We start from the raw sequence: 25,966 nt of genomic DNA, 5'->3' as shown, positions 1-25,966 counted from the left end.
GAGTGACTGTCCCTGCTTTAAAGACATTCACCTCCAAGTTAGTGTCTTTGAAAAACCTTTGACTCTATGGGTACGACAAAGCATAGCAGGCATGAGCCAGGTGCAACTGCGGCCAGAGCCAGAAATGTAAGCTAGGATGTGGTGTAATGGCTTTGAATGCTCTGCAGAGAGAGAGCTGTGTGGGTTCTAAGTCAATATTCTCTTTTTGATAAGATCATGAAGAATCAGCAGTAGGGAGTGAGATGGGGCTCTAGGTCAGTGGTTAAGGTTTGAAACAATTCCTTTGGGGAGTGAAGAACCAAAACCTGAGTCGTGTTCTCTCATTTATCCACTTAAGTCACTAGCACGGGGCTGTGAGTGAGCGGGCTGGAGAGCAGGTGCTGTACATTAATTTGATTAATTTGTTTTTTAAAACTTTGGGTCTTCAAACCAAATTTTCACACACACACACACACACACACACACACACCCCAAACAAACAAAAAACTTTGGGTCACTGGAACAATAAATCAGGCTTCTTACAAGCTATGATTCTAAATCCTTCCCCTACAATAATTAGGCTCCAGTATGGTATAGGCCTTTACAAACTAGAGTCTTAAAATCACCTTAGAGCTAATGACCTGAGGTCTACCAGGGCTGGATAAAGAACTCCACACAAACAGAAGCTTAGATGCTCACAGGCCAAAGCTTAAGAAATTATATTTGTCTGGGCACGATGGCTCACGCCTGTAATCCCAACACTTTGGGAGGCCGAGACAGGCAGATCACTTGAGGCCAGGAGTTCGAGACCAGCCTGACCAACATGGTGAAACGCCATGTCTACTAAAAATACAAAAATTAGCCGGGCATGATGGTGCACACCTGTAATCCCAGCTACTTGGGAGGCTGAGGCACGAGAATCACCTGAACCCAGGAGGCAAAGGTTACAGTGAGCCGAGATCGTGCCAACTGCACTCCAACCTGGACGACAGAGTGAGACTCTGTCAAAAAAAAAAAAAAAGAGAGAGCGAGAAATAAAGAAAGAAAGAAAAAAAGAAAGAGAAAGGAAGGAAGGAAGGAAGGAAGAAAGAAAGAAAGAAAGATTAGCTGCAAGTACCTCTGGACAGAGAAGAAAAAAAGGAGAAATCACATCCTCAAGGAAAAATGAATTTGTCTTCCCTTCTTGTTCAAATGTACACAGGTACACAAAAATACATTAAACAGAAGATTATTAGGTTGCTGTAAAAGTAATTGCAGTTTTTGCCATTACTTTTAATGTTTAATTGATTTTAAGTTTAATGTTACAAATTTAACAACAATTTAACTTGGTTGTTTGTTTGTGTTTTGGTGGGGTGTGTGTATATACATATATTTCCATCTTTTTTAACTACTTGAAAGGTAGGGTAAATTGCTCTGAAAAATGGTGCACCCCTCATCGAAATTTTATTCACACTTTTTAAAGGGATACAACCAAAAATGTGATATCAAGCTTCAAAGAAAGAAAAAATAAAACGGAGAAATCATCAACAAATTGATGGAGGCTAAAAGCTACCTTAGTTTAGATATACTAATTCTATAGACATGGAGACCTGTGGCATGGAGGCCATAGGATTCATCTCAGCAGCAGGAAGAAGGCTGGTAACTGTCAGATGTTGTTCGATTCGTTTCAAGGAGTCTGCAGACTTAGGGTGGCTATGATTTCTTTATTGTTGAATGCAACCAGTCAGCATGGCACGCTTTGCTGTGCTTGGCAGAATTCTCTGCTTCTTGAGGTATCTGGTAAACAACTGGATAATCGCAAAAGGAGGAGATGATACAAGCGTCATCAGTCTAATCAGACTAATTAGAAGAATGCAGTTTCTTTTTTTAAAACTGTTTACTTGCTTGTAGAAACCAGAAAGAGTATGTGTAGTTTTGTTGCAACCAAAACACCACCTGCTCTTTAAAAATGGTGACACCATCCAATCAAGAGCATGGTCTCTTTCAAAACCAAGCAGGAATTCTTACCTCCCAAAAGGATACCAGTGAAAGATCTGGAAGGAGGAAAGTCAGAGAGCCCTGGCTCTGCTCTGATCTTTTATCTTCAGATGGTCCCAGAAGCATTTTATTTTAATTTTATTTTCGTGGAGACAGTCTCGCTTTGTTGCCCAGATTGGTCTTGAATTCCTGGTCTCAAGAGATCCTCCGACCTCAGCCTCCCAATGTGTTGGGATTACAGGTGTGAGCCGCTACCCCTGGCCCCAGGAGCATTTTAGCAGCTGAATAGGATGCAGTGGTGAATGTATTATCTGTTGCAGGGGGGCATAGGAGGCCTCTCCGGAGATAAGGAGATCTAACAGAGGCACAAGCATCTCGTGATTTGAAGCCCATCATAAAACTTCCCATTTTAGATATCGACAACAATGCCAAGAGCAGCCACAGGTATCACGAACTGGGCACATTCCTATGGCTGGTGGCAGTTTCTGAGGTTATGGAAAGCAGTTTGTCAGGCTATATAGCAAGGGCTGTAAAAAAAAAAAAGACCATGATGCTCTTTGCCCAATAATTTCCATTTTGGGGAATCTAGGTGAAGGAAGTAGGCCAAACTGTGAAGAAATCATCATGAAGAGGGAGGTGTTTTGCAGTATTAGTTATGATAGTGAAGCACTGGAAACAGCCTACATGTCCAGCTGTAGAAGAGTGGCCAAGTGAGTTATGACACATCCATGCGTGGAAGATCACATGGCCCCTGAAATGATAACTAGGTGACAGTCCTGATTTGTTGACAAAAGTTTCTAAGATAATGCATTTGAAAGGGGGTCAGAAAATGATGCATGTATTATCCTAACTGTGCAAATCAGGGGTTATCAGCAAGCTTTTCCCAAGAAGGGCCAAGTAATAAATATTTTAGGTTCTGCTGGCCATACACAGTCTTTGTCGCATATTCTTCTTCTTTTTCACCTTCTTTTGCTCTTTCATCTTACTCTTATTCTCCCCCTCCTCTTCCTCCTTTTCAATATTTTCAGTACACATTAGCCATTATCTCACTAACCTTAGAAAAACAGACCTTGGGCAGTGGTTCCCCTACCCCGATCTAGGAATGTGCATATTTAGAAAATAAAGGCTGGAGATAGTGACTGTATGCGATTTAGAGTAAGAGTCATGGTGCTCTTTTTAGACAGCTGTCTTGGTTTATATGAGTTGTTTAACTCCAACACACAGACACACATGCTCAGACAGGGATCCTGGCGTGGCCCTCACTCACTTCTTCTTTGTGCTCTCCCAGACTCAGAAGCCTTGTAGGTCAGAGAAAGTCAGGCTGACCTAGGCCTTTCCAATGAACATTACTTGCTATGTATTTTAGTGAAGATACACAAATATTGTAATTATGGCTTTGGCATCTGCAGGCAAAGGGGAGAATCGTGCCCTTAGGAGGGGATGCTGTGGTGATTGCGAGCATCAGCCCACACCCTTCTGAGGCTCCTTCCTAGTGTGCACCAGTGATGGTATTTGATTTGGCAACTGCACCTAGATCGATTTAAGAGTTTGTTCTCTCTCTATGTCTACATCTAGACAGCTAAGCACTGCTAGAGAAAAGCTACGCACCGGGTACATTGGGTATCCCTACAAACTTAGGATCTCCTGTCTCAAATGGACTTGCCATAGTCTGACAAATCTTTTCTTTTATTTCTTTTGTTTTCTTCCTTCTCTTTCTCTTTTTCTTTTTCGACACCCCCCACACTTTCCTGCAACAGTCTTTTCACTCTGATACATCCATCTTCCTCTACTTCACCCCTCTCTCAGCAGATGGCTTTACCTCCTTCTTCTCAGAGAAAATAGAAGCCATCATGCAACTTCCCATCATCAAACTTCCAAACACACTTGCTCTCAAACACATCCATCCCTTCTCTGCAGTGCCAGAAGCAGAGGGATTCCTGCCTGCTCAGGTTGATCCCGCCAGCTATATTCTCAATCCCATTCCTTTCCCTGATCCTGATAAAATGGATCATCCCCTTTCTTTTCCATGTCTTTATTCTCTTCCTGTCTCCTTGACTTTCACTCAACACTTAACCAGGCTCTGTTCTCTCCCTTCTTCAGAAATAAAAGCAGAAACTCTTTACCCACACTGCCTCTTCCCTATAGCTCTCCTTCCCCCACACAGGCTCTCAGAGGAGTGATCTGCGCTTGCTGCCTGTGCCCTCCTCTCCTGCTGACTCTCCGGTCCACTCCGATGTGGTTTCCTCCCCCATGACTGCACTTGTTTCAGGTTGGCAGTGACCTCTCTGTGCAATGCAGACAGCACATTGGTTGGTGACAGCCGACCATTCCTTCCTCCTGCAAACACTCCTTTTGTCCCCTAGGTGGCATCACACCCACATAGTTGCCTTCCTACTTCTCTGCCTCCTCATCTTGGTCTGGTTTGCTGGCCCCTCCTTCCACCACCCATCTTTGTAAATGTTGAAGTCTTCCAGACCCAGCCCTAGGCTGTTTCTCTCTCCAAGCCAGCCCTGGGGATAAATGACCATGGCTAAGCTGCTGGCTCCCTAACGTACATCCGAAACCCAGATATCTGAGCTCCAAACATACTGACTCCTACACAGTCTTTCCATTCAGTGTCTCTGGCAACAAGACCAACATCCAGGCCATCTTCTCTTTCCTTCCAGAGCATCAGCGCTCCCTGGCACTGCCCTTGGAGCCCTTCCTTGCCTCTACCTCTCGTGTTCAGCACTTTCCGAGTCCTGCTGCCTCCTATATTATGCCTCCTGTGTCTCCTATATTACATCTCCATCATCCACCAACTCTCCACCAATCCTGCCCCCTTAGGCCACCCTCATGGGCCATGATAACAGCCTCTGCAATGATGTCCCATCCACGTTGGCACCTGTCCAGTCTATCCTTTACACTGTGCCAAGAGTGCTTGCGTTCAGAGAGAAGTCGGGTTGTGCTCCTCGTGTGCTTTCAGCCCCTTATTGGCTACCCCTCGTGGGTCCCCAGGCCCCTATACAGTACATCCCCACCTGCCCTGGAGCTGTCCCTCCCCAGGTCCCCAGGCCCCTATCCAGTGATCCCCCGCCTGCTCTGGAGCTGCCCCTCCCCAGGTCCCCAGGCTCCCATCCAGTGTACCCTTGCCTGTCCTGGAGCTGCCCCTCTCCAGGTCCCCAAGCCCTGTGTCACTCCTAGGTGGATGATCTGTTTCACCTGAATAACACTGAAGACCCCAGGGCTATTTTATAGAGTATAGGTAGATTTAGTAAGTATCAGTAGGTAATATTGAATCATTCTTTGTTGAATTACTAACTTTATATTTTTTTCCAGTGGAGTTGGATTAAGTTTCCTGTTTTGCTGGATATTGATGATCATTGTGGTTCTTACCTTTGTCTTTGGTGCAAATGTGGAAAAACTGATCTGTGAACCTTACACGAGCAAGGAATTATTCCAGGTAAATATGATTTTCTACCCATTATGAAAGGACTTGAACAGAAACTTGGATTTCTTCATATATTGTGCGTTACTTTAAGAGCAGTGCAAACTTATAAACAGTTTGGTTTAAATTCAGTAAATTTCTTGAAATTATTAAATTCAATAAATTTTCAAATATTCAATAAATTCAGTAGATCCTTTCTATTTGTAAGAGAAAAAAAAATATGGGAGTGTCCTTATTTTCTGATCATAAGCGAAATCAGAGCCAGGAGTTAAAGTCCTGCCGCTCAATGTGGATTGCAGTATTTGTGGAGAAAAGAATTTTCCTCAGCAGTAGTTTCCAAATGTGGCTGGGAACATCAGAAGATCAGTTCCCAGGTTCCTCCCACACACCCTGGGAGATTCCCAGGTGACAGAGGTGTCCACACAGATGAGCCCTATATTTGAAGGGAAAGAGACTGATAAGCGGATGACTCGGGGCAGAGGGCTGACCTGGCACACGTCTAGTAGTGCCACCAGGAAATGAATTCAAGCTTCGCTTTCTCCCTCTCAGTCCAACTCCCATCGACTCCGGGGGACCAGTTGGCAGTTTTGCTTTCTTCATTAATGAGGAAATTTTGTTGTAAGTGTCTGGCTTTTCTGTGTTTTTTTTTCTCCAGATTCTGATTTTTAAAATATATTTCTATTTCACTCTTTCTTTGTATATACATTTTTCCGCCTAAGATCTGTTATGAAATCAGGAGAATACTGTTGTCACAGTATTTTAGTTATTTCACTGGTCGAGGGAGATTAAGTTGAGATCACCAGCAGGTCACATGATCTCCTTTTGGCCTTTTGATAAAAGAAAGACATCAAGCCAGGCATCATTATCTCCTGTAGAGTGTCGAATCATTCAAAGATAATTTTTCTTAAGTACGGGATATTTCAAAACCATTTCTACTTCTCAAGTGCATACAGTCATGCATTGATTTGCCCATCTTAAATATGTATGATGCAGAGGCAGAGAGTGTGTGAATTTTTTTTTTTTTTTAAGACGTAGTCTCACTCTGTCACCTAGGCTGGAGTGCAGTGGTGCTATCTAGGCTCACTGCCAGCTCCGCCTCCCAGTTTCATGCCATTCTCCTGCCTCAGCCTCCCGAGTAGCTGGAACTACAGGTGCCCGCCACCACGCGTGGCTAAATTTTTGTATTTTCAGTAGAGACAGGGTTTCACCATGTTAGCCAGGATGGTCTCGATCTCCTGACCTTGTGATCTGCCCACCTTGGCCTCCCAAAGTGCTGGGATTACAGGCGTGAGCCACCGCGCCCGGCCAAGTGTGTGAATTTTAATACATTTTGTACAGAGAGAAATAGCGCAGCACTGGGTCCACCACTTAATGGCTGTATATTAGCTATTCTGATCAAATGGTCTACTCTGCTTCTATTTATAATGTTTGTTTTATTAAGATAAAGATTAAAGATTAAGATAAAGATTAAAGAGTTCTCGGCATGGTGGCTCACTCCTGTAATCCCAGCACTTTGGGATGCTGAGGTGGGTGGATCACCTGAGGTCAGGAATTCAAGATCATCCTGGCCAACATGGTGAAATGCCGTTTCTACTAGAAATGCCTTTTCTACTAAAACTACAAAACTAGCCAGGCAGTGGTGGCGCTGTAGTCCTAACTACTCGGGAGGCTGAGATGGGAGAATCATTTTAACCTGGAAGGGGGAGGTTGCGGTGAGCCGAGATCGCGCCACTGCGCTCCAGCCTAACAGAGCAAGACTCTGTCTCAAAAAAAAAAAGTTCTCAAAAAAAGTAATTTTAATAATTTTGATTGATGCTACCCATCAATAAATATAATAAATTGATTTATTCCAATTATACTATTATTTTCTAGTTATAAGTTGGAAATCAACCAGAAAAATTATGTTATGAAAAATTTCCAAAATATATTCAACAGAATATTAATTTTATTATATTAGTATGTATGTTAGTGTAAAACTGATTTTTCGAAAATACTTCCTAATGTGTTCTAGGTTTTGGATACACCCTACTTACTAAATGAAGACTGGGAATACTATCTCTCTGGGAAGCTATTTAATAAATCAAAAATGAAGCTCACTTTTGAACAAGTTTACAGGTATCAATATTTGCATTATACATTTTGCTATTTAAGATGTTCTTTTTCTGGAATGAGAATTTTGCATTTGAAGTGTTTTTAAATCTTAATTATATGACTTTCCTGTTTCAGAGATAAGCTGTCCTGTAGTATTTTAAAGACACAGTAGAAATTAGATCAAAAATATGTTCCTTCTACTGAAAGCCTTTGAGACCTTGGAATGGTGATGTTTCAAGGTCTCGCTCTCCAATAATCTCTGCAACTCACTAGTTAAGGTGACCCTACGATGCACTAACGGGACCCTATGAGAGATCTTGTTCAAGAACCACATTGCTCTAAGTAAAAGCCATCCAACAAGAATAGTGAACAGGTGATTCAGTGATTTGGATCACTGATAGGAGGAAGGCAATGCAGTTGGAGAGCTGTCTGTTGTCAGGACTCCTGGGCTCTGACCCCAGCCCCCTCCTGGAGGCTCTGTGCCCTGGGCAATTCCACATCTTCTGTGTTCCACGGGGGTCATGGTCATAGGAATCTGACCCTGGGGTTGTTTTAGGGTTAAGTAAGATACATGAGATTCGAAAGGTGCCTGACACATCATTTGGACTTGATAAACAATACCTCTTCTTAATATTGTTCATCTAGGCTGGCCATAGTGGCTCATGCCTGTAATCCCAGCACTTTGGGAGGCTGAGGCAGGTGGATCACCTGAGGTCAGGAGTTCGAGACCAGACTGACCAATATGGTGAAATCCCATTGCTACTAAAAATGAAATACAAAAATGAGCCGGTCATGGTGGCATGTGCCTGTAGACTCAGCTACTCAGGAGGCTGAGACAAGAGAATTGCTTGAACCAGGGAGGCGCAGGTTGCAGTGAGCCAAGATCGTGCCACTGCACTCCAGCCGGGCAACAGAGTGAGACTTTCTCTCAGGAAAAAAGAAAACAAAAAAACTATGTATATATATATAACAACTCCTGACCTCAGGTGATGTATACTACCAGCCATCAGATTAGGAGCCCATTTCACCACTGGGCAAAAGCAGACACTACACAGTGAGCTAAGAGAAATGCATTTCAATGAAACATATATATATATATATATATTTTTTTTATATATATATATGAAATGCATTTCAATGAAACATATATATATATATATGTATGAAATGCATTTCTCTTAGCTCACTGTGTAGTGTCTGCTTTTGCTCAGTGGTGAAATGGGCTCCTAGTCTGATGGCTGGTAGTCTTAGGTGTCTGATCTTAGGTGTGAACCCATGGGCAGCTCTCTGCTATGAGCCACAGGGAAGGGAGTCACTTTAAGAGTATTTGAAATCAGTTCACAGGATGCTTTTTAAACACTGGTGACACTTATTTCTCCCACTGTGAGACCGAAGGGCCGGAGGATGTGTGTGTTAACATGGTGTGTTCCTAGTGAATGAAACTAAAAATAACAGGGCGATAGTGACTCACATTGAGAGCAGAACACTTCATAAGTCATAGACACAGAAGCCCTTCCATGCCCTACACGTGAACCACCATTCTTAGTGTTCTTATTACTCTCTCAGAGTTCCTTTATGCAATTTTAAACAAGTATTAACCCTACGCCTAGCGTTATTATATAGCTTACTAGTATTCGCCATCATTTGATATTCAAGAGACTTCTTAAGCATTTTGTGAATTTGTTATACTTTTAGGTATTGCAAGGTTCTTTTTGTACTTTTTAAAAATATTTTGAAATATGCACACATTTAATCAATGGTCATTAGTTCCTGTAGCCAAACCACAGAAGTTATTTTAAAACAAATATAGCTGTGTCATTACTAAGTATTTATTTATTTATGTATTTATTTATTTTCTGAGATGGAGTCTCACTCTATCACCCGGGCTGGAGTGTAATGGCACCATCTCAGCTCACTGCAACCTCTGCCTTCTGGGTTCAAGCGATTCTCCTGCCTCAGCCTCCTGAGTAGCTGGGATTACAGGTGTCTGTCACCACGCCTGGCTAATTTTTGTATTTTTAGTAGAGATGGGGTTTGACCATGTTGGTCAGGCTGGTCTCGAACTGTTGACCTCAGGTGATCCACCCACCTCGGCCTCCCAAAGTGTTGGGATTACAGGCGTGAGCCCCAAGCCCGGCCATTACTGTTTATTTCTATTACCTAATAAATATTATGCTAAGTGGTAATAGTGGTAATTTAACAAAATGCTAAGAGCTAGCACCTGCATGGTGCTTTCTGTATGCCAAGACTGATGGAAACACCTCGGATGTGTAAACTTCTTTAATATCCACACCACTCTGTGAGCTAGGTACCATACTAACTACTTTTATTATTTTATGAGCACCTGGTGTAAAGCGAGCTAAGTACCATACTAACAACTGCTTTTATTATTATGTGAGCACCTGTGGTAACGGTATACCTGAGATATTATACAAAATTGAATTAGACTCTGGTCCTACTGTCAAGGAAAACCTAGCAGGGAGTTAGATCTGTAAAGAAGTGTTCTAGAATACAGTGATACTTACAGGTGACAGAAATGTATTGAGGCTACTCTAGAAGCCCCAAGGAGGGTGTCTTAAGCAGTGTGGGAATGGAGGGATTAGGAAGGACTACCTGAGGGAAATGGCACCGAAGCTGATCTTAGTAGGTTAGTGGGGATTGGCTGGGCCAAGAAGGAAAAAGCTACCTAGGCCGAGGGACACAGACAAAGGCAGGGAGGTAGGGGCAGTAGGCTACTCTTCGGGAGCTTTTAAAAATCCCACTACCACTTTGGGGCCAAATACAAAGTTAAAGGACAGAGAAAAGTCCTTGTTTCCATTATTCAGCCCATGGCAGTGAAAACTGAGCTTCTGGAGCCCTGAGACAACACTCAGAATGAACTTATAAATGTTACTCATAGGCCTTGTCTTCTAAATCTTTCTTAAATCTTCTTCTTCTTCCTTTTCCTCCTCCTCTTCTTCTTCTCCTCCTCCTTTTTCTTCTTTTTCTTCTTCTTTTCCTCCTCCTCCTCCTCCTTCTTCTTCTTCGTCTTCTTCGTCTTCTTCTTCTTTTTCTCTCTCTCTCTCCTTCCAACTGGTCTCCTTGTTCCCATTCCATCCTCCAAACCTCCAAGCATGATGTGATGTGACCCAACCACATGTGTCACTTCCTACCTAAGTTTCTCCATTGCTTCTGGCAGAGGCAGCTAACAAGTGTCCAGTGCCCATCCCCCATACTCAGGGTAGACATTGATAGTCAACTGAGGTCTTCTGCTTAGCCCAGGGAGCCTCAGGCTCCTTCTGGACAGCGTGCTCTAGGCATACGTTAGCAATCCATTGGCTTTTCTCTGTACAGTTAAACCCGTTCACCACCCCTAGGCTGAGAGGACAAAGCCAAGTGTCTCAGCCTGGCATGCTAGCTCCTTGTGATTCTGGCTCCTGCAGAGCCCTCCAGTTTTACCTCTGGTTGTTCATGCATCAGGCTCTAAGTTCCAACAACACCAACCCGCTTGTTCTCTGGAGGGAAGGATCACACCTCCTAGGGATGTGGGAAAGTTGCTTCTTCCAGGCATCCCTCAGGCCTAGAGGGCCCTGGCTGCTGTGGCAAGGAAGAGATGCCACATTCCTGGATGCTGCTATTTTTGTGGCAGGAATACACATCCAATGAGGCCTACCCTTCTTAGCTCAGTCAAGTCTAAAAAAGTCAAATTTTCCTATTTTAGAGATATGATTGAGGCATGGTGAGGCGAGGCCATTTCACCCAGGGGGCTGACTTAGGTTACAGCCAAACCGTGCTGACCATCGAGATGTCTGCGTCTCCTCCCTATCTCTGTCCTCACCATGAGGATATACGTCTAAGCGTATATTTAGTCAGTGCCGCTCGGCCCTGGAAATACAGAGGAGAAATGTTCTTGGCAGGAGCTTCATAGAATCATTTAATGAAGTTCATAATCTACTCTGCAGTGCATCTCTTTCTAGCAAGTATTGTTTTTCTTTTTAATGAGAATTTATTTCTTCCCAATCTGTAAACTTGTGGTCCACAGCAGAACTAGAGCATGTAGGAGACAGATGGAAAGATACATTCATCAATCCTATTGCATCTCTTCCAAGAACAGTACTGTTAGTAAAGCAAGGCAAGAAGTCAGAAGTGGTGGGTGCTGGGGGATTTGTGTGGCCACTGGGGACACGCAGCCCCACTTCTGTGTTCACAGATTAAACAAGGAGAAACAGTGAGCCTTTCTCCTCATCTTCAGTGGTGGACAGAGGTAGCTGCAACAGCTTTTCTAGGTCCTAATTTCTCTGTTCATTCCCACAGTGACTGCAAAAAAAATAGAGGCACTTACGGCACTCTTCACCTGCAGAACAGCTTCAATATCAGTGAACGTCTCAACATTAATGAGGTAATTAGAACTCGTCATGGAATCGACATAACACATTCCTTCACCAAATCTAGGTGTCTTTCTTTCTTTTCTGGAAATTGAGATGAAATTTGCGTAAGATAAAATTAACTATTTAAAAGTGATGTTTGGTATATTTACATGGCTGTGTAACCTTCACCTCTATTTGGTTCCAAAACGTTTTCTCACTGCCCGACCAGTTGTCTTTCTTGTGGTTTGAGTTTTCCTAGTGGATTATGCAAGAGCCTCTAGAGGGGTCTCACTATGGACACTTCACAGGGAAAGATGTCATTTTGCTGAGTATAGACGTTTTTGTGGGAACAATCCCTATTTGTTCCTCAGGAAGGCTCTCATTCCAAGACCAGCCTCCCTTTCTGCCAGTCCCTGAAATTGGGCACTCAGTGTGGAGGAGCATGGTCCATACTGTCCTCCTTCCTTATGAGTCGTAAGGTGGCCCCAGGACTCCAGTGTGAACTAAAGCAAAGGATGGAAGCCGACAGAACCTCCTCTTTTCTTTTGCCAGAGCCCACACCCCAGTCTTGAGTCTTAAGATTTGGAGGAAAGACCATTCCAGAGCACACTGGCCTGAAGAAAGAGCAAGAGTTTCAGCTGCCCAGGCCTAGGGTGCCGTTAACCTAGACCAACCCCACTCCCCGTACCTGGAGGCCTCTTCTGACTTTCTGCCAGAAAGAATCTAGACTGTCATCTCTCTTTTGGGTTTCCAGAATGAGAGCAGAAACAAAGGGATCCCAAGGGAAGAGGCTATTCCCAAGCCCCCACAGCTTGCGCACTGCTGCTAGAGTTACCATGAGGCCATGATGGCTTGATGGTTTTCAAACGTGAAAAGCTGTATTTGAAAGCTGTATATGAAATGTTTATTATCTTCCCTAAATAGTCCATACATATACATTAAACAGACATAATTTTGTAACCAAACCCTAAATAGATGCCCGTCATGCTGTGGGTCACTTCTCTGTGTGCTATGGTGGATGGCAGTTGGAGAGGTTGCCTGGGACGTGCAGGCACTCCATGCTGCTGGAAACTGCTGACTATCAGTACAACCCTGAATCAACGACCATGTTTCCATAATCTTTGCCCAAGTAACTAAACACTGTTCCCCAAATGATATCTCCCATTTCTTCCTACTCCCAGCTGTTGTGTGTACTGGTCCCTTCCCTGGAATGCCAGCCTACCCTGTCCCTTTCAGCTTCTCTGTTTGTCAAAGCTGGAGGCTTAGAAGCCATGGGACCCATAGAGAAAGAGACGGGGAATGAACAGGGTGGGAAGTACCAGGAAGAGATGCCAGTCAAGTGCTTGCACATTTTTTTTTGTCTTTTGTGGTTTGATTGCTCTTTATTTTTTATTTATTTTTTAAATTTATGTTTAAAATTTTTTTTTAAATAGAGACAAGGTCTCTTTATGTTGCCCTGGCTGGTTTTGAACTCCCGAGCTCAAGCGATCCGCCCACCTCAGCCTCCCAAAGTGCTAGGATTGCAGGCATGAGCCACCACATCCAGCTTTTGTTGCTCTTTTAAAGCATTTGGTTTGTGACATTCTTGGAGAATAAGGGACTGATTTGTAACTTCCTTTTTTTGCAGCATACTGGAAGCATAAGCAGTGAATTGGAAAGTCTGAAGGTAAATCTTAATATCTTTCTGTTGGGTGCAGCAGGAAGAAAAAACCTTCAGGATTTTGCTGCTTGTGGAATAGACAGAATGAATTATGACAGCTACTTGGCTCAGGTATGGCGCATGTGTTCATGCTTGATCCTTTAGGAGAAATTAAAGTGTCAGATGTGTATTTCTGTTTTGCTTTTGATTTTTTATTAAGATGAGATTCACATAATGTAAGACTATTTTAAAGTGAGCAATTCGGTGGCATTGAGTACATTCACAGTGCTGCACAACTACTTCTGTAGTTCCTGTAGTTCCAAGACATTTTCATCACCCTAAAGCAAACCCCAAAGCAGTTGCCCCCATTTCCTCCTCCCCAAACCCCTGGCAACCACCTAACCACCCATCTGTGGTCTTTTTTTTTTTTTTGAGACGGAGTCTCTCGCTCTGTCACCAGGCTGGAGTGCAGTGGCGCAATCTCGGCTCACTGCAACCTCCACCTCCTGGGTTCAAGTGATTCTCCTGCCTTAGCCTCCCGAGTAGCTGGGACTACAGGTGCCTGCCACCACGCCCAGCTAACTTTTTTTGTATTTTTAGTAGAGATGGGGTTTCACCATGTTTGCCAGGATAGTCTCGATCCCTTGACCCTGTGATCTGCCCACCTCGGCCTCCCAAAGTGCTGGAATTACAGGAGTGAGCCTCCGTGCCCGGCCCATCTGTGGTCTCTTTAGATGGATTTACCTAGTCTGGGTAGTAAAAAAAAAAAAAAAGATTATGTAACACATAATCTTTTGTGTCTGGCTTCTTTCACTGAGCATGTTTTTGCTGTTCATCCATGTTATAACATTATCAGCACTTCATTCCTTTTCATAGTTGAATAATATGATTGAATAAAAATATGGCTTTATATGTATAAATAAGAATGCAAATGTTGCCACCTGTTTAAGAGTTTCTGACCTCACATGATTACTTTATGGTTATGAATCCATGTTTAATCTGTTGCCTACTAGATGTTGTGTTAAGGCTTAAAGATCCCATATCCATAAGACAATTTTTTTTCACTTCTATTGTAGACTGGTAAATCCCCTGCAGGAGTGAATCTTTTATCATTTGCGTATGATCTAGAAGCAAAAGCAAACAGTTTGGTGAGTTCAAATTGTTCGGTTAAATACTGTAGTAGTTGTAGATGTCAAATGTCAGTACCATTCTTAGGGAAGCTGCTGGAGAGGTTCCTCACACTGTGAGTAATCCCTCGTTCATAAACACCTCTCTTGTGTGTGTCATTATGTTTCTGTCCACAGCCATTGCCATGTGGCTCAAACCCCTCTGAGCCTTGAATGTTGCCAGGATGGTGTCGGGTTGATGCAGGGCAGGTGAAACCTGCTTTATTGAGGCAGTGGCAGGCTTACAGCTCAGAGACTGCTCTTCTGGAGGGGGGCTACCCCATAGGCGGTGTGCAGAAAATAGCAGCCTAGGGACAGTTTTGTAGTCTTATTTATAACCACTTTCAATGGAATGCTAATTAAGTGGCAGGTTGTTCAGAAATAGCTAGAAAATGAGTGGTAACTTCCCAGTGTTGCCATGGCAATGGTTAGCTGTCATGGCGCTGGCGGGCATGCCTTATGGTGATGGACAGGGAGAGGTGCTTTGGGCTCCTCTTTCTGGTTTCCGCCAGTCTTCAATCTGGTCCGGAGTCCCACCTGCCTTCTATCTCAAGATGATTGCAGCCTTCCACCCTCTGCTCTGAGTGCGGGCACCCTCACTACTTTAGCTCTGGATCTGTTTCCACCTCTGTTAACCCCTCCACTTCTAAACACACCCGCCCATGCACACAGGTTGTTTTCCTGCTGTGTAGGGAATAGTACCTGGGGCTGTGGGAGGAAGATTTCATGTGTTGCTTTGAATTACCAATAGTAAGTGATGAGGGAAGGCAGAGGTACCACCTCAGCCCCATAAGCTTCCCCTTTCAACTCCTCTGCTGGTTGGTGACTACTTGGCCTTAACTGGCCCCGTCCAAGAAGCAGCATGCCATGGTGACGAGGAACCTGGGCTCTTGAAGAAGACCTGGGTCTAAGTCTTGACTCGGGATAGGAGCTTAGGCAAGTTATTTCTCCCTTCTGCCTTAGTTTCCTCATCTGTAAAATGGGGTAATGGTATCTACCTTATAGGATTGTTATTCATTAATAAATTAAACACTCATTGAGTGTGGGTTAAATAAAAATTTCTCTATGGGTCCTTGGTTTTCTCACCTGTAAAATGGGAAACTGAGAGTGGCTGTATCATGGTGAGGTGGAGAGAACACAGTCTCTGGCACTCAGGAAGGGCTCTTGGGTGTGGGTTATTGCTGAGAGTCCATGGTTCTGTGCTTTGAAGGAGGGTGTCTTGGCACTGTCCCTCACACCAGCCCCCATGCCCACTCACAGCCATCATTGCATGCTTATGTCATGGCAGCCCTCCTGGCTACACAGGGCCCCTGAGGATAGCGAGAGTGCTTTGAGTCTGGAAAGATGGTATTGATCTTTGTTTTTTATTCTTTTTGTAGCCCCCAGGAAATTTGAGGAACTCCCTGAAAAGAGATGCACAAACTATTAAAACGATTCACCAGCAACGAGTCCTTCCTATAGAACAATCACTGGTAACAGTCAACAACGTATTGTGTTTCACTGTGACCTGAGCAAAATCTACTGCAGCTAGTTGGCTTTCATTTAGCCTCACGACACATGCTCATCTCTCATAGGTCCCAGCTGACTGGCCTCAGCCCCAGAAGTTGAGCTGGCCTTTAGACAAAATAATTGCACCTCCCTCTGCTGCTTATTCCCTTCCGTTTTCCATTTGAGTGTGAACAGTTAGATAAAATCTGTGGCTGTCTCTTCTACCTTGCTCTAGTTTCCATTGCTGTGAGCAGGCCCTCCTATGCCCCGCATTTAGCTACAATGCTGTGGACTCACTTGATTCTTTTTCTCCGAGCTTTGTCTAGAAATATGTGAAGGTGAGGTTAAGTGCTTCTCTGTGTAGATCCACTTAGCCCTGTCTGCTGTCTCGATGGGCGTTGCTTCGTCTCTCCTCTCTTTCATCCTTTCCATTTGCTTCTCACCACCTTCTGGATTCTTTTCTTAATGCAATAAAGGCAGTTTCTAACAAAGAAAGAATGTGGGCTTTGGAGTTAGACAGACCTGGTTTTAAATTCTGCTTCTGGCTCTCCAAACTATTGTAGCTTCTCAGTTTCCTCATCTAAAAATGTTGGGATCAATAACTGCCTTGCTCTTACCTGTTCATGGAAATGAAGGACCTGACCTCAGAGGATCTCAGTAAAGAGGAGGAATTATTATATTATGCTTGTGTGTGGGCCGTATTTGTAGCCATCAAGGAGAGAAGTGTGTGGAAACTGGGTTACTGAATCAGCTTGCTCAGGTTTGGACAAGCAAGTAAATCCACTTAGCTCCAACATCCAAACATCCGAACATCCCAACCACTAAACTTCCCAGAACTAGTTTCCAATACTCTTTTTTTCTCTCTCGATTTCCTAATTTATTAGATTATTCACAAAGTCCTGTCACTGAATTTTCTTAATTTGTGTCCAGTGCTATTTACAATTTTCTGTAACTGGTTTATGCCTAACACAAATTTGTTAACATTTTAAGCTGGTTTTGCATTTTTTTAAATGCTTTCTTTCCAAGTACACAGGACCCTTTGGCCTTTTCAGAGCTAGGGCAACCTGTCCACAAATAGGCAGAGTGCTTCCTACCTGAGACCTATGATCTAAACCAGGGGTTGGCAAACTAGGGACCCTGCAAACTACAGCCTGCAGGCTAAATTCAGCCTACCAGCAGTTTTTGTAAATAAAATTTTATTGGAATATGGCCACACCCACTCATTTGCAAACTCTCTGTGGCTGCTTTTGATTACAAGGACAAAGTTGACTAGTTGGGACTATGGCAGATAAAACCTAAAGTGTTTACTCTGGTCTTTTACAGATAAAGTTTGTCAACCTCCTGTCTAAACCATTCAGGTTAACCACTCTTGCGGGGCAGGCTCTGCTTTAAATAATGCCTTCCACTTTGATCAAACCTAATTCAAAGGGATTTCTTGGATGCCTCACATGTGATTTGCTATTCTTCACAGCTTTAGGATATGTATCCAATTTTTTTCTTCAGGTTTTCTTACACCAGAGGCATAGAAAGTACACATTGTTGGCCAGGTGTGGTGGCTCACACCTGTAATCCCAGCACTTTGGGAGGCCGAGGCGGGTGGATCACCAGGTCAGGAGATCGAGACCATCTTGGCTAACACGGTGAAACCCCGTCTCTACTGAAAATACAAAAAATTAGCCGGGTGTGGTGGAGGACGCCTGTAGTCCCAGCTACTCAGGAGGCTGAGGCAGGAGAATGGCGTGAACCCAGGAGGCGGAGCTTGCAGTGAGCCGAGATCGTGCCACTGCACTCCAGCCTGGGCGACAGAGCGAGACTCCGTCTCAAAAAAAAAAAAAAAAAGAAAAGAAAGTACACATTGTTAATTGTGTTGGTTATTTTTTCTAGAATGAAACCATTACAGTGTAAAGACAGATTTGATGGCTATCTTGTGGGAAGGGAGGACACAAGGTATGTGATCTTGCTGCTTCATGTAATAATTTTGGAAATATTATCTATGTTTCTTGCCAGAGCACTCTATACCAAAGCGTCAAGATACTTCAACGCACAGGGAATGGATTGTTGGTAAGGGTTTACTTTGTTTTCTGTCATGGGGTTTTGTTATAAAATACCACACAAAGAATGCTAGAAATGTGGATTTTTGTAGGTACTTTAAGTTAAAAAAAAAAAAGCCTCAGTTATCTACCTATTTTATATAGCAAATTGGGCTTTCCTACTATTTCCTTTCTACAAGTACTTTTCTAAGTGCAGACCTCATCTTAGCCGGCTATCAGATACATAGGTGAAATCTATGTTTTGATATGTAGGATGCAAGCTTAGAAGGTACATTGGTCCCTTTCACAGAGATAATGCTGCCTAACACACAATCCCAAACCTCAGTGCCTTCTAAGTATAAATGTTCATTTTCCCTGCTGGTTTGACAGCAGGCTTCTCTACACATCTTTCCATTGAGAGACCCGGCCTGAAGGAGCAGCTCCTGTCTGGGGCACCTCATGTCCTCATAGTGGAGGACAGGAGTTCAGGGGATGAGTGGAGGCACAGGTTGTCCTTTAAGCTCAGAATGGGCACCCTGCCCCTTCACCAGCGTTCCATTGGCTAAAGCAAGTCACATGGTCACACCCATCGTCGTCTGGCTGGGGAAGTATACTCCACGCTCTGGGAAGCCATCCAAGGAGCATATCAATAATCCTCAACAGCAAATGCAATCTGCCTACCACGGGGGCCATGTGTGGGCTGCAAGCATTCCCGCAGCAGACACAGAGCTGCAAGGCTGGGTTGTATTCATCTTGTATCCACAGTACCAACGGGCAACTCAGAAGATATTTTTTCATTGAACGGAATAGTCTGTACATGAGAGGTTTTGGGTATCAGCCCCACAGGATAAAACTAAATGTTCCTCCTTCCACTTTTCTCAGTGAGACCAACATCATGGCTCAGCTCGTTTGAAGATGTTTAGATTTACTCTGCTCCAGGACCCTCGCTATGCCTCTGATCACAGTTGCCATTTCATAGGTGTGTGTCTCATGCCAGGGGAACCTGGAAACACACCAGTGACTATGTGCAGGTGCTTTGCTACCTCTGTGAAGAGGGCGAGGGTGTGCAGTGGTGCAAGGCCTTTCATGAGGGGCCCAGCCAAGGGGGTTAGTCGAGGGCAGAAACTGGCCATTGACTGAGTTGCCAGGCTCTGTGCCCTAAGGTCCCTGGGCAGAAAAGGCCCCATTTCCAATTTGCACTAAGCTGCCATGTGGGTTGGCAGAGGACTCGTCTTTGCTTGTGTTGTGGTGCAAAGACTATGGGTTTTGCAGTGAAAAAAAAAAAAGTTCGGTGCAAATCCCAGCATTGTCGTATGTTTCCCCAGCATGGTGACCTTGAAGAGGCTGAGCTGCCTCATTTGTGAAGGGAACCTAACAAACAGTACCTTCCTTCCTGCCTCGTTGTGAGTTTCCAGCAAGTCCAGCAAGGCCATTCCTATCAAGGACTAGCCCAGCGTCTGGGCTAGAGTAAATGCTCACTTTCAGCTCATCTCCTTCCCTGCCCTCAGGGGGCTGGGTGGGTTCTGTCTTCCTCTTAACTGGCAGGTCCAGGTCATGGTGTTGCAGAGCTGAGTTACAGTACTTGAATCAATATGCAAATTGTCTATATGCAAATTAAAACTTTCTATGACTTGATACCCTGATAACTGTGGCTGTGTCTTTCAGGAGAGAGTAACTAGGATTCTAGCTTCTCTGGATTTTGCTCAGAACTTCATCACAAACAATACTTCCTCTGTTATTATTGAGGTGAGCCTTCTTTTTTAAAGTAAGCATGTCCATAAGTGGGCACTTGAATGTTACAGATTAAATATTTATAATGTTTAAGTATGCTGTCATCATTTTAATGCTTCTACTCATCTTTTGTTTCTTTCCAGGAAACTAAGAAGTATGGGAGAACAATAATAGGATATTTTGAACATTATCTGCAGTGGATCGAGTTCTCTGTAAGTAGTTTATCTTTTATGAATGTTAAGGGGGGTCAAGTTTGAGGATAGCCATTTTCTAGGGTAAAATCTGGAAGAAATAAAATTAAATTTCCCATAATTTGGTAGGAAGTAAGTGAAAGGACATTGATGTGCAGGACCAAGACTTCTGGGGCTTCCCACCAGGTCAGAGGACAGCCACCCCCTGGTCCCCTTTGCTCACCTTTGCCATATGCAGTTCTTCCATTTGCTTCCCACCCCCTTTTTCAGGTAACAAAGGGGCCAGGTAACAAATTTGAACTAAAACACTATGCTGGGCACGAGAACTTTTTAATTCTCTCAGAGTCCTGTAGGTTGGGTCTCACTGTTCCAAAACAAATGAGGAAACTGGAAACCAAGGCTCAGAGAGAATAAGGATCTTGCTTTAAAATATATACAATTGTCCCTCAGTATCCGTGGGTTATTTGTTCCAGAGTCCCCTGCAGATACCAAAATCCTTGGGTGCTCAAGTCCCTTATATAAAAGATATAGTTATTTGCACATAACCTATGCACATCCTCCTGTGTGCTTTAAATCTCTCTAGATTACTTATAATACCTAATACAATGTACATGCTATGTAAATAGTCGGTATACTGTATTTAAAAAGTCTGTACATGTTCAGTAAAGATGCAACTATCCATTGTTTTCTGAATATGTTTTAATCTATGATTGGTTGAATCCATGGATGCAGAATTCAGGGATATGGAGGGCCGACTGTAACTGTATATGCAGAACTCATCCATGCACATCAGCCATCAGTTCCATGTCTCAGAGCAGCAGTCCCCAACCTTTTTGGCACCAGGGACTGGTTTGGTGAAAGACAGTTTTTCCACAGGCCGGGGGTGGAGGTAGTTTCAGGATGATTCAAGGGCATTACATTTATAGTGCACTTTATTTCTATTATTAATACATTGTAATATATAATGAAATAATTATGCAATTCACCATAGTGTAGAATCAGTGGGAGTAATGGGAGACAGTGACAGATCATCAGGCATTAGATTCTCATAAGGAGCACAATTGAGATTCCTCGCATGTGCAGTTCCACAATAGGATTCATGCTCCTATGAGAATCTAATGCTGCTGCTGCTCTGACAGGAGGCGGAGCTCAGGCAGTAACATAAGAGATGAGGAGCAGCTGTAAATACAGGTGAAGCTTTGCTTGCTCACCCGCCACTCACTTCCTGTTGTGGAGCCCAGTTCCTAACAGGCCGTGGACCGGTACTAGCTGGTATCCATCTGTGACCCGGGAGTTGGGGACCCCTGTCTTAGAGGACATGGAGATCCTTTTTGTGACACCAAGTCAAAAGTAAACGGCACGTCTTATTCTTGTGGGTTTTTGTGGATGTGGCTCAAAGTTTCCCTGTGTTTCCACCCCCCTAGATCAGTGAGAAAGTGGCATCGTGCAAACCTGTGGCCACCGCTCTAGATACTGCTGTTGATGTCTTTCTGTGTAGCTACATTATCGACCCCTTGGTAAGATTTCATCTTTCAAAAGAAGACATAATGAATCCATCATCTTTGGTTGTTTTTCTGGATTATGATATACATTTTAATATTTGTTTTCTGCTTGAGAGAATCCAAAACCTAAAATGTAATATTTTGATCAGTGTATTGAGATGCTAATAGACTAGAAAAGTCAAAGTTCTGGGCGGTTATCTTCTTTCCTCACTAGGATTATATTTATGAGTCAGGAGACCTGCAGGGAGAAAACTCCTATTAGTTCAGAATAATCAGAAAGACAGTCACGGGTGTGCAGATTTCTCATCTTCAAAAGAATACTCAGTACAACTACATATACAACCCCAAAGTTGCACCAAATTTCATTTGTCATTAAAAAGCCCGTAGAAATGTGACTATTGGGATGGTAAGTTCCAGTTAATCAGGCTTAATCCTCAGCTCTGTTCCCTCCTCAACAGATGCTGACTCTCTCTGTGAGTGGATCCTCTCCCTCTGCTGAAAGCACCTCAGTGGCTTCCCATTGCTATCTAAAGATCAGGATTCCTCATAGCCCATACTAGGCTCTGCATGGCTGAGCCTCCCCATTCCAGATCTCACTGTGTGCTCTCTGCCTGCCCGCCTTTCTTTCTGTGCTCCAGACATACTCATCTTCTTTCACTTCATCAAATAAATCTCGATTTCCCCACCTTAGGGCCCATGCACATGCCGTTTCTTCTGCCTGGACTGGAGATGGGCACACACCGCCTTTCTCTTTCTCTCTCCTCTTCCGCTTCCCGCCTACCCACTCCCCACTTTAAGACCTAACTCCTCCAGGTCTGGTAACACAATGGTGGAGAACATGAACTCTGAATGAAAATTCCACTTCTACATTTTCAGAACTCTGTGACTTTGAAAAATTCCTGAAATTGTCTGAGTTCCTCGCCTACATGGGCTGTTTTGATGATTCAATGAGAGGTCACATGTGAAGCCCTTCACGCTGTTGGAACATCAGCACTCAATGAATATTCACTACTATTGTTGTTCCGCCTTCAGGTCTTAGCTCAAACATGTCTTTTTTCCAGGAAGCCTTTTCTGATCCCCAAAACTAGGCTGAGCTCCGTTTTCCTCATTCCTGTAGAACTCTATGCTTTTCCTTTAGAGATGTTATTGCTGTTTCAATTACATATTTATATGTTTCTTTGATTAAGGCCTGTCTCTCCAGCACACTCTAGACTCTCCACTCCATGAGTCACCAGTGCATTCAAGGCTGTGTCCCTGTTGTCTGGCATAATACCTGGCACAGAGTATCACTGATGCATTGTCAGGTAGCTCTCTGTCACAGTTCATCCCTATTGCCCTGTCTGTCCACCTCCCTCGTTCACTTGTCCATCTGTCTGCTGGAGGGTCTTTCATGCCTGAGTGAAAAGGATTCTGCCTCCGACCCAACCACACAGACCCTAGGCCCTGCTTCCTGGATGCTTCCTTCTTCTTGCAACTACTTTTCTTGTCCTGTGCTTGGTGGCCCCTGCCGCCAGCTTTGGCTGAAGCCTTCATTAGGGGAGTCCAGAGCCAATCTGCTTGATTCTGAATTGACGTCTCTCTATGTCCAGCCTCCACCACCCACCCCATTCAGTCGAACCACATAGCCACCAGATGCCTTTCCACAGATCACCAGGGACAGAGGGGAGGCCTAGAGGCTGCTCAGGAAGATCATAGGCTGGAGCTGTGTAGCAGAGGGTTTACATCGTTAAGGAAGAGCTCTGGGCATCCATTTAGTCAATAAGATAGACTGTGGGCTAGCTAACATGTTTATTTTGTATCTCAATTGTCCCCAAAAGGATTGAGGCGGCTTCCAGAAAAAGGATAAGGTTGTTATAAAGTTATAAAGCTTCTCAAGACAAGGTTGAAAACAGAAATCTAGCAGAACATAGAGGGAAGGGGGAACAAATTGACTGCAAGTTAGGAGCCAAGAGGTAGTGCCACCTCTGTAATTCTGAACTCAGCCAGGAGCAAAGCAGAAATGCAGGGTCAAGCTGTGAGGGTGAAGCAGGTGTTACTTCCAAGTGGCATTTGGCCTCATGGTGGGCTGGGGAGAGTCGTTCTAGTGTTACTGACAGCATTATCCTAAGGCAGGGATATTGTCAGACTCGAACTTACGTAGGAAGTTGGCAGGTTGTAGATTTACATAGCAGGCCAAGTGTAGGATGCTGGCCAGAGTGGCATTCAGCCCGTGACATCTATACATTGTGTGTTTGTCCTGATTGGTTCATAAGGTTACATCATTTGGAATATCACCTTGCAGATGTGAGTGGTGTAGACTGTGTCACCACTGAGGACAAATGTCCCCTTGAAGGAAGAACCACTTCCAGACTCTTGCTTTGTGGGAATAAGGGTTCAATGTTAAGAGATGGAACTTTAGAATTTTCAAGAAAGGATGTAAATCCAGGTTTACATGTGAAATCTGACTTAAAAATGTTGGCAACTATTTAAAAAAGGATATTTTAACATTGCTCTTTAGACAAAACATGGTCATCTACCTTCTATATACCTTCAAGATTGGTTAAATTAAACGTGGAACATTGATTGAGACCCCAGCATGCAGTGAGCGTTGTTTCTAACTTCTTGACACAGTAATGTTATGGAATGAAGATGCAAGCGTCTCAGCTGCTCAGATGCAGAACAAAGCCAGAAGGGTTAATTTGTCATCCTTTTTTTTTTTTCTTTTTTTTGAGATGGAGTCTCATTCTGTTGCCTAGGCTGGAGTGCAGTGGTGCGATCTCGGTTCACTGCAACCTCTGCCTCCTGGGTTCACCTGATTCTCCTGCCTCAGCCTCCCGAGTAGCTGGGATTACAGGCACACACCACCATGCCTGGCTAATTTTTTGTCTATTTTTAGTAGAGACGGGGTTTCACTATGTTGGCCAGAATGGTCTCAATCTCCTAACCTTGTGATCCGCCTGCCTCGGCCTCCCAAAGTGCTGAGATTACAGGAATGAGCCACCGCACCTGGCTAATTTGTCATCTTAATAACAAACAACTCGGCCGGGCGCGGTGGCTCACGCGTGTAATCTCAGCACTTTGGGAGGCTGAGGTGAGCAGATAATGAGGTCAGAGGATCGAGACCATCCTGGCTAACCCGGTGAAACCCCGTCTCTACTAAAAATACAAAAAATTAGCCAGGCGTGGTGGCGGACGCCTGTAGCCCCAGCTACTCAGGAGGCTGAGGCAGGAGAATGGCATGAACCCAGGAGGCGGAGCTTGCAGTGAGCCGAGATCGCACCACTGCACTCTAGCCTGGGGGACAGAGTGAGATTCTGTCTAAAATAATAAATAAATAAATAAATAAATAAATAACAACTCATAAGAGGGACTGAAACTCAAACCTGCTGGCCATCCATGCTCTGATTACTGGATGGTCGGGCAACAAAGGGAATCTGTTTGGGGTGGTTAGAAGTTGGGTTGGAGTGGCCTAGATTCGCATCCTGGCTTTACCACTTGCTGTTTCTGCTCCTTGTTTGTAAAATAAACATAATAATAGGATCTACTCAAGGTTTTTAGAAAGATGAAATGAATCCTAACAATGTGCGTAGCACTTCACACAGTGCCTGGTCCACATGACATTCTCAAATTGTTTTAAAGAACAAAATGACAACTCATTTTTAAAAATTCCAAAAAAAAAAAAAAATTCCCCCGAACAACTGTTTTTCCCATTTCCTATCTTCAGACATTTAATTCTTCTGATTTTTTTTTCCTAGAATTTGTTTTGGTTTGGCATAGGAAAAGCTACTGTATTTTTACTTCCGGCTCTAATTTTTGCGGTAAAACTGGCTAAATACTACCGTCGAATGGATTCGGAGGACGTGTACGATGAGTAAGTATGTGGGCTTCCACAGACGTGGGGGTCATTTTCTCGGTGGTGCTGTCTTCAAAGAGTTGCTAAAGATGAGTTCTGATGAGGTTAAAGTTGATTTCTTTTTTTTTTTTTTTTTTTAGTAGTAGTTGGGTCACTTCTGTTCAGGTGAATTTTTTTTTTCTTGGTACTGATTTTTCTATACTTGTTTTAACTACTTTTTTCCTCTTGCTTAATCCTCTCAGCTTCCCTAACCAGCCTTTTTATTTCTCGTTTGCAGTTCCTCTCTCTCGGGGACCTGGCATTTCACTTTATGATAACTGTTTTTACACTTTCCATTTTGGCTCTGTAGTCTGCCCCTCATTCTGTGTCTGGTGAATGTGTATGCCTCGTTTTTCACTTCGCTCATCTTTCAACATGGGTCTTTCCTGAATTTGCACTGTCAGTATCCGTGTTAGAGTAAATATTTGGGGGATGTAGTTGCTGAGCTTTCATAATAATTAAAAAAATTAATTTTATCTCCCTTTTTTGTATTTTATAGTGTTGAAACTATACCCATGAAAAAGTAAG

At 43.7% G+C, this 25,966-nt stretch overlaps 1 protein-coding gene across 34 annotated transcripts in view; it reads left to right on the top strand.

The window, feature by feature from the left end:
- Nucleotides 1-25,966, top strand: part of PROM1 (prominin 1) — a 143,493-nt gene that overhangs the window by 108,721 nt on the left and 8,806 nt on the right. For 21 of the 34 annotated variants that reach the window (XM_055111209.2, XM_055111222.2, XM_055111223.2 and 18 more), the window contains 12 exons: nt 5,275-5,398; nt 7,395-7,498; nt 11,768-11,852; nt 13,448-13,591; nt 14,536-14,607; nt 16,005-16,097; nt 18,121-18,174; nt 19,809-19,889; nt 20,018-20,086; nt 21,490-21,582; nt 25,302-25,417; nt 25,938-25,961. In XM_055111209.2, coding sequence (XP_054967184.2) covers nt 5,275-5,398; nt 7,395-7,498; nt 11,768-11,852; nt 13,448-13,591; nt 14,536-14,607; nt 16,005-16,097; nt 18,121-18,174; nt 19,809-19,889; nt 20,018-20,086; nt 21,490-21,582; nt 25,302-25,417; nt 25,938-25,961 — 1,059 coding nt within the window. The remainder of the gene's footprint in view (nt 1-5,274; nt 5,399-7,394; nt 7,499-11,767; nt 11,853-13,447; nt 13,592-14,535; nt 14,608-16,004; nt 16,098-18,120; nt 18,175-19,808; nt 19,890-20,017; nt 20,087-21,489; nt 21,583-25,301; nt 25,418-25,937; nt 25,962-25,966) is intronic. The other 13 variants (XM_055111229.2, XM_055111219.2, XM_055111220.2 and 10 more) reach the window with 1 other exon arrangement.

The sequence above is a fragment of the Pan paniscus genome, chromosome 3, assembly GCF_029289425.2.
Source record: "Pan paniscus chromosome 3, NHGRI_mPanPan1-v2.0_pri, whole genome shotgun sequence".
Taxonomy (NCBI): domain Eukaryota; kingdom Metazoa; phylum Chordata; class Mammalia; order Primates; family Hominidae; genus Pan; species Pan paniscus.
Note: the sequence above shows the minus strand (reverse complement) of the source record. Positions and strands in the feature narration are given on the sequence as shown.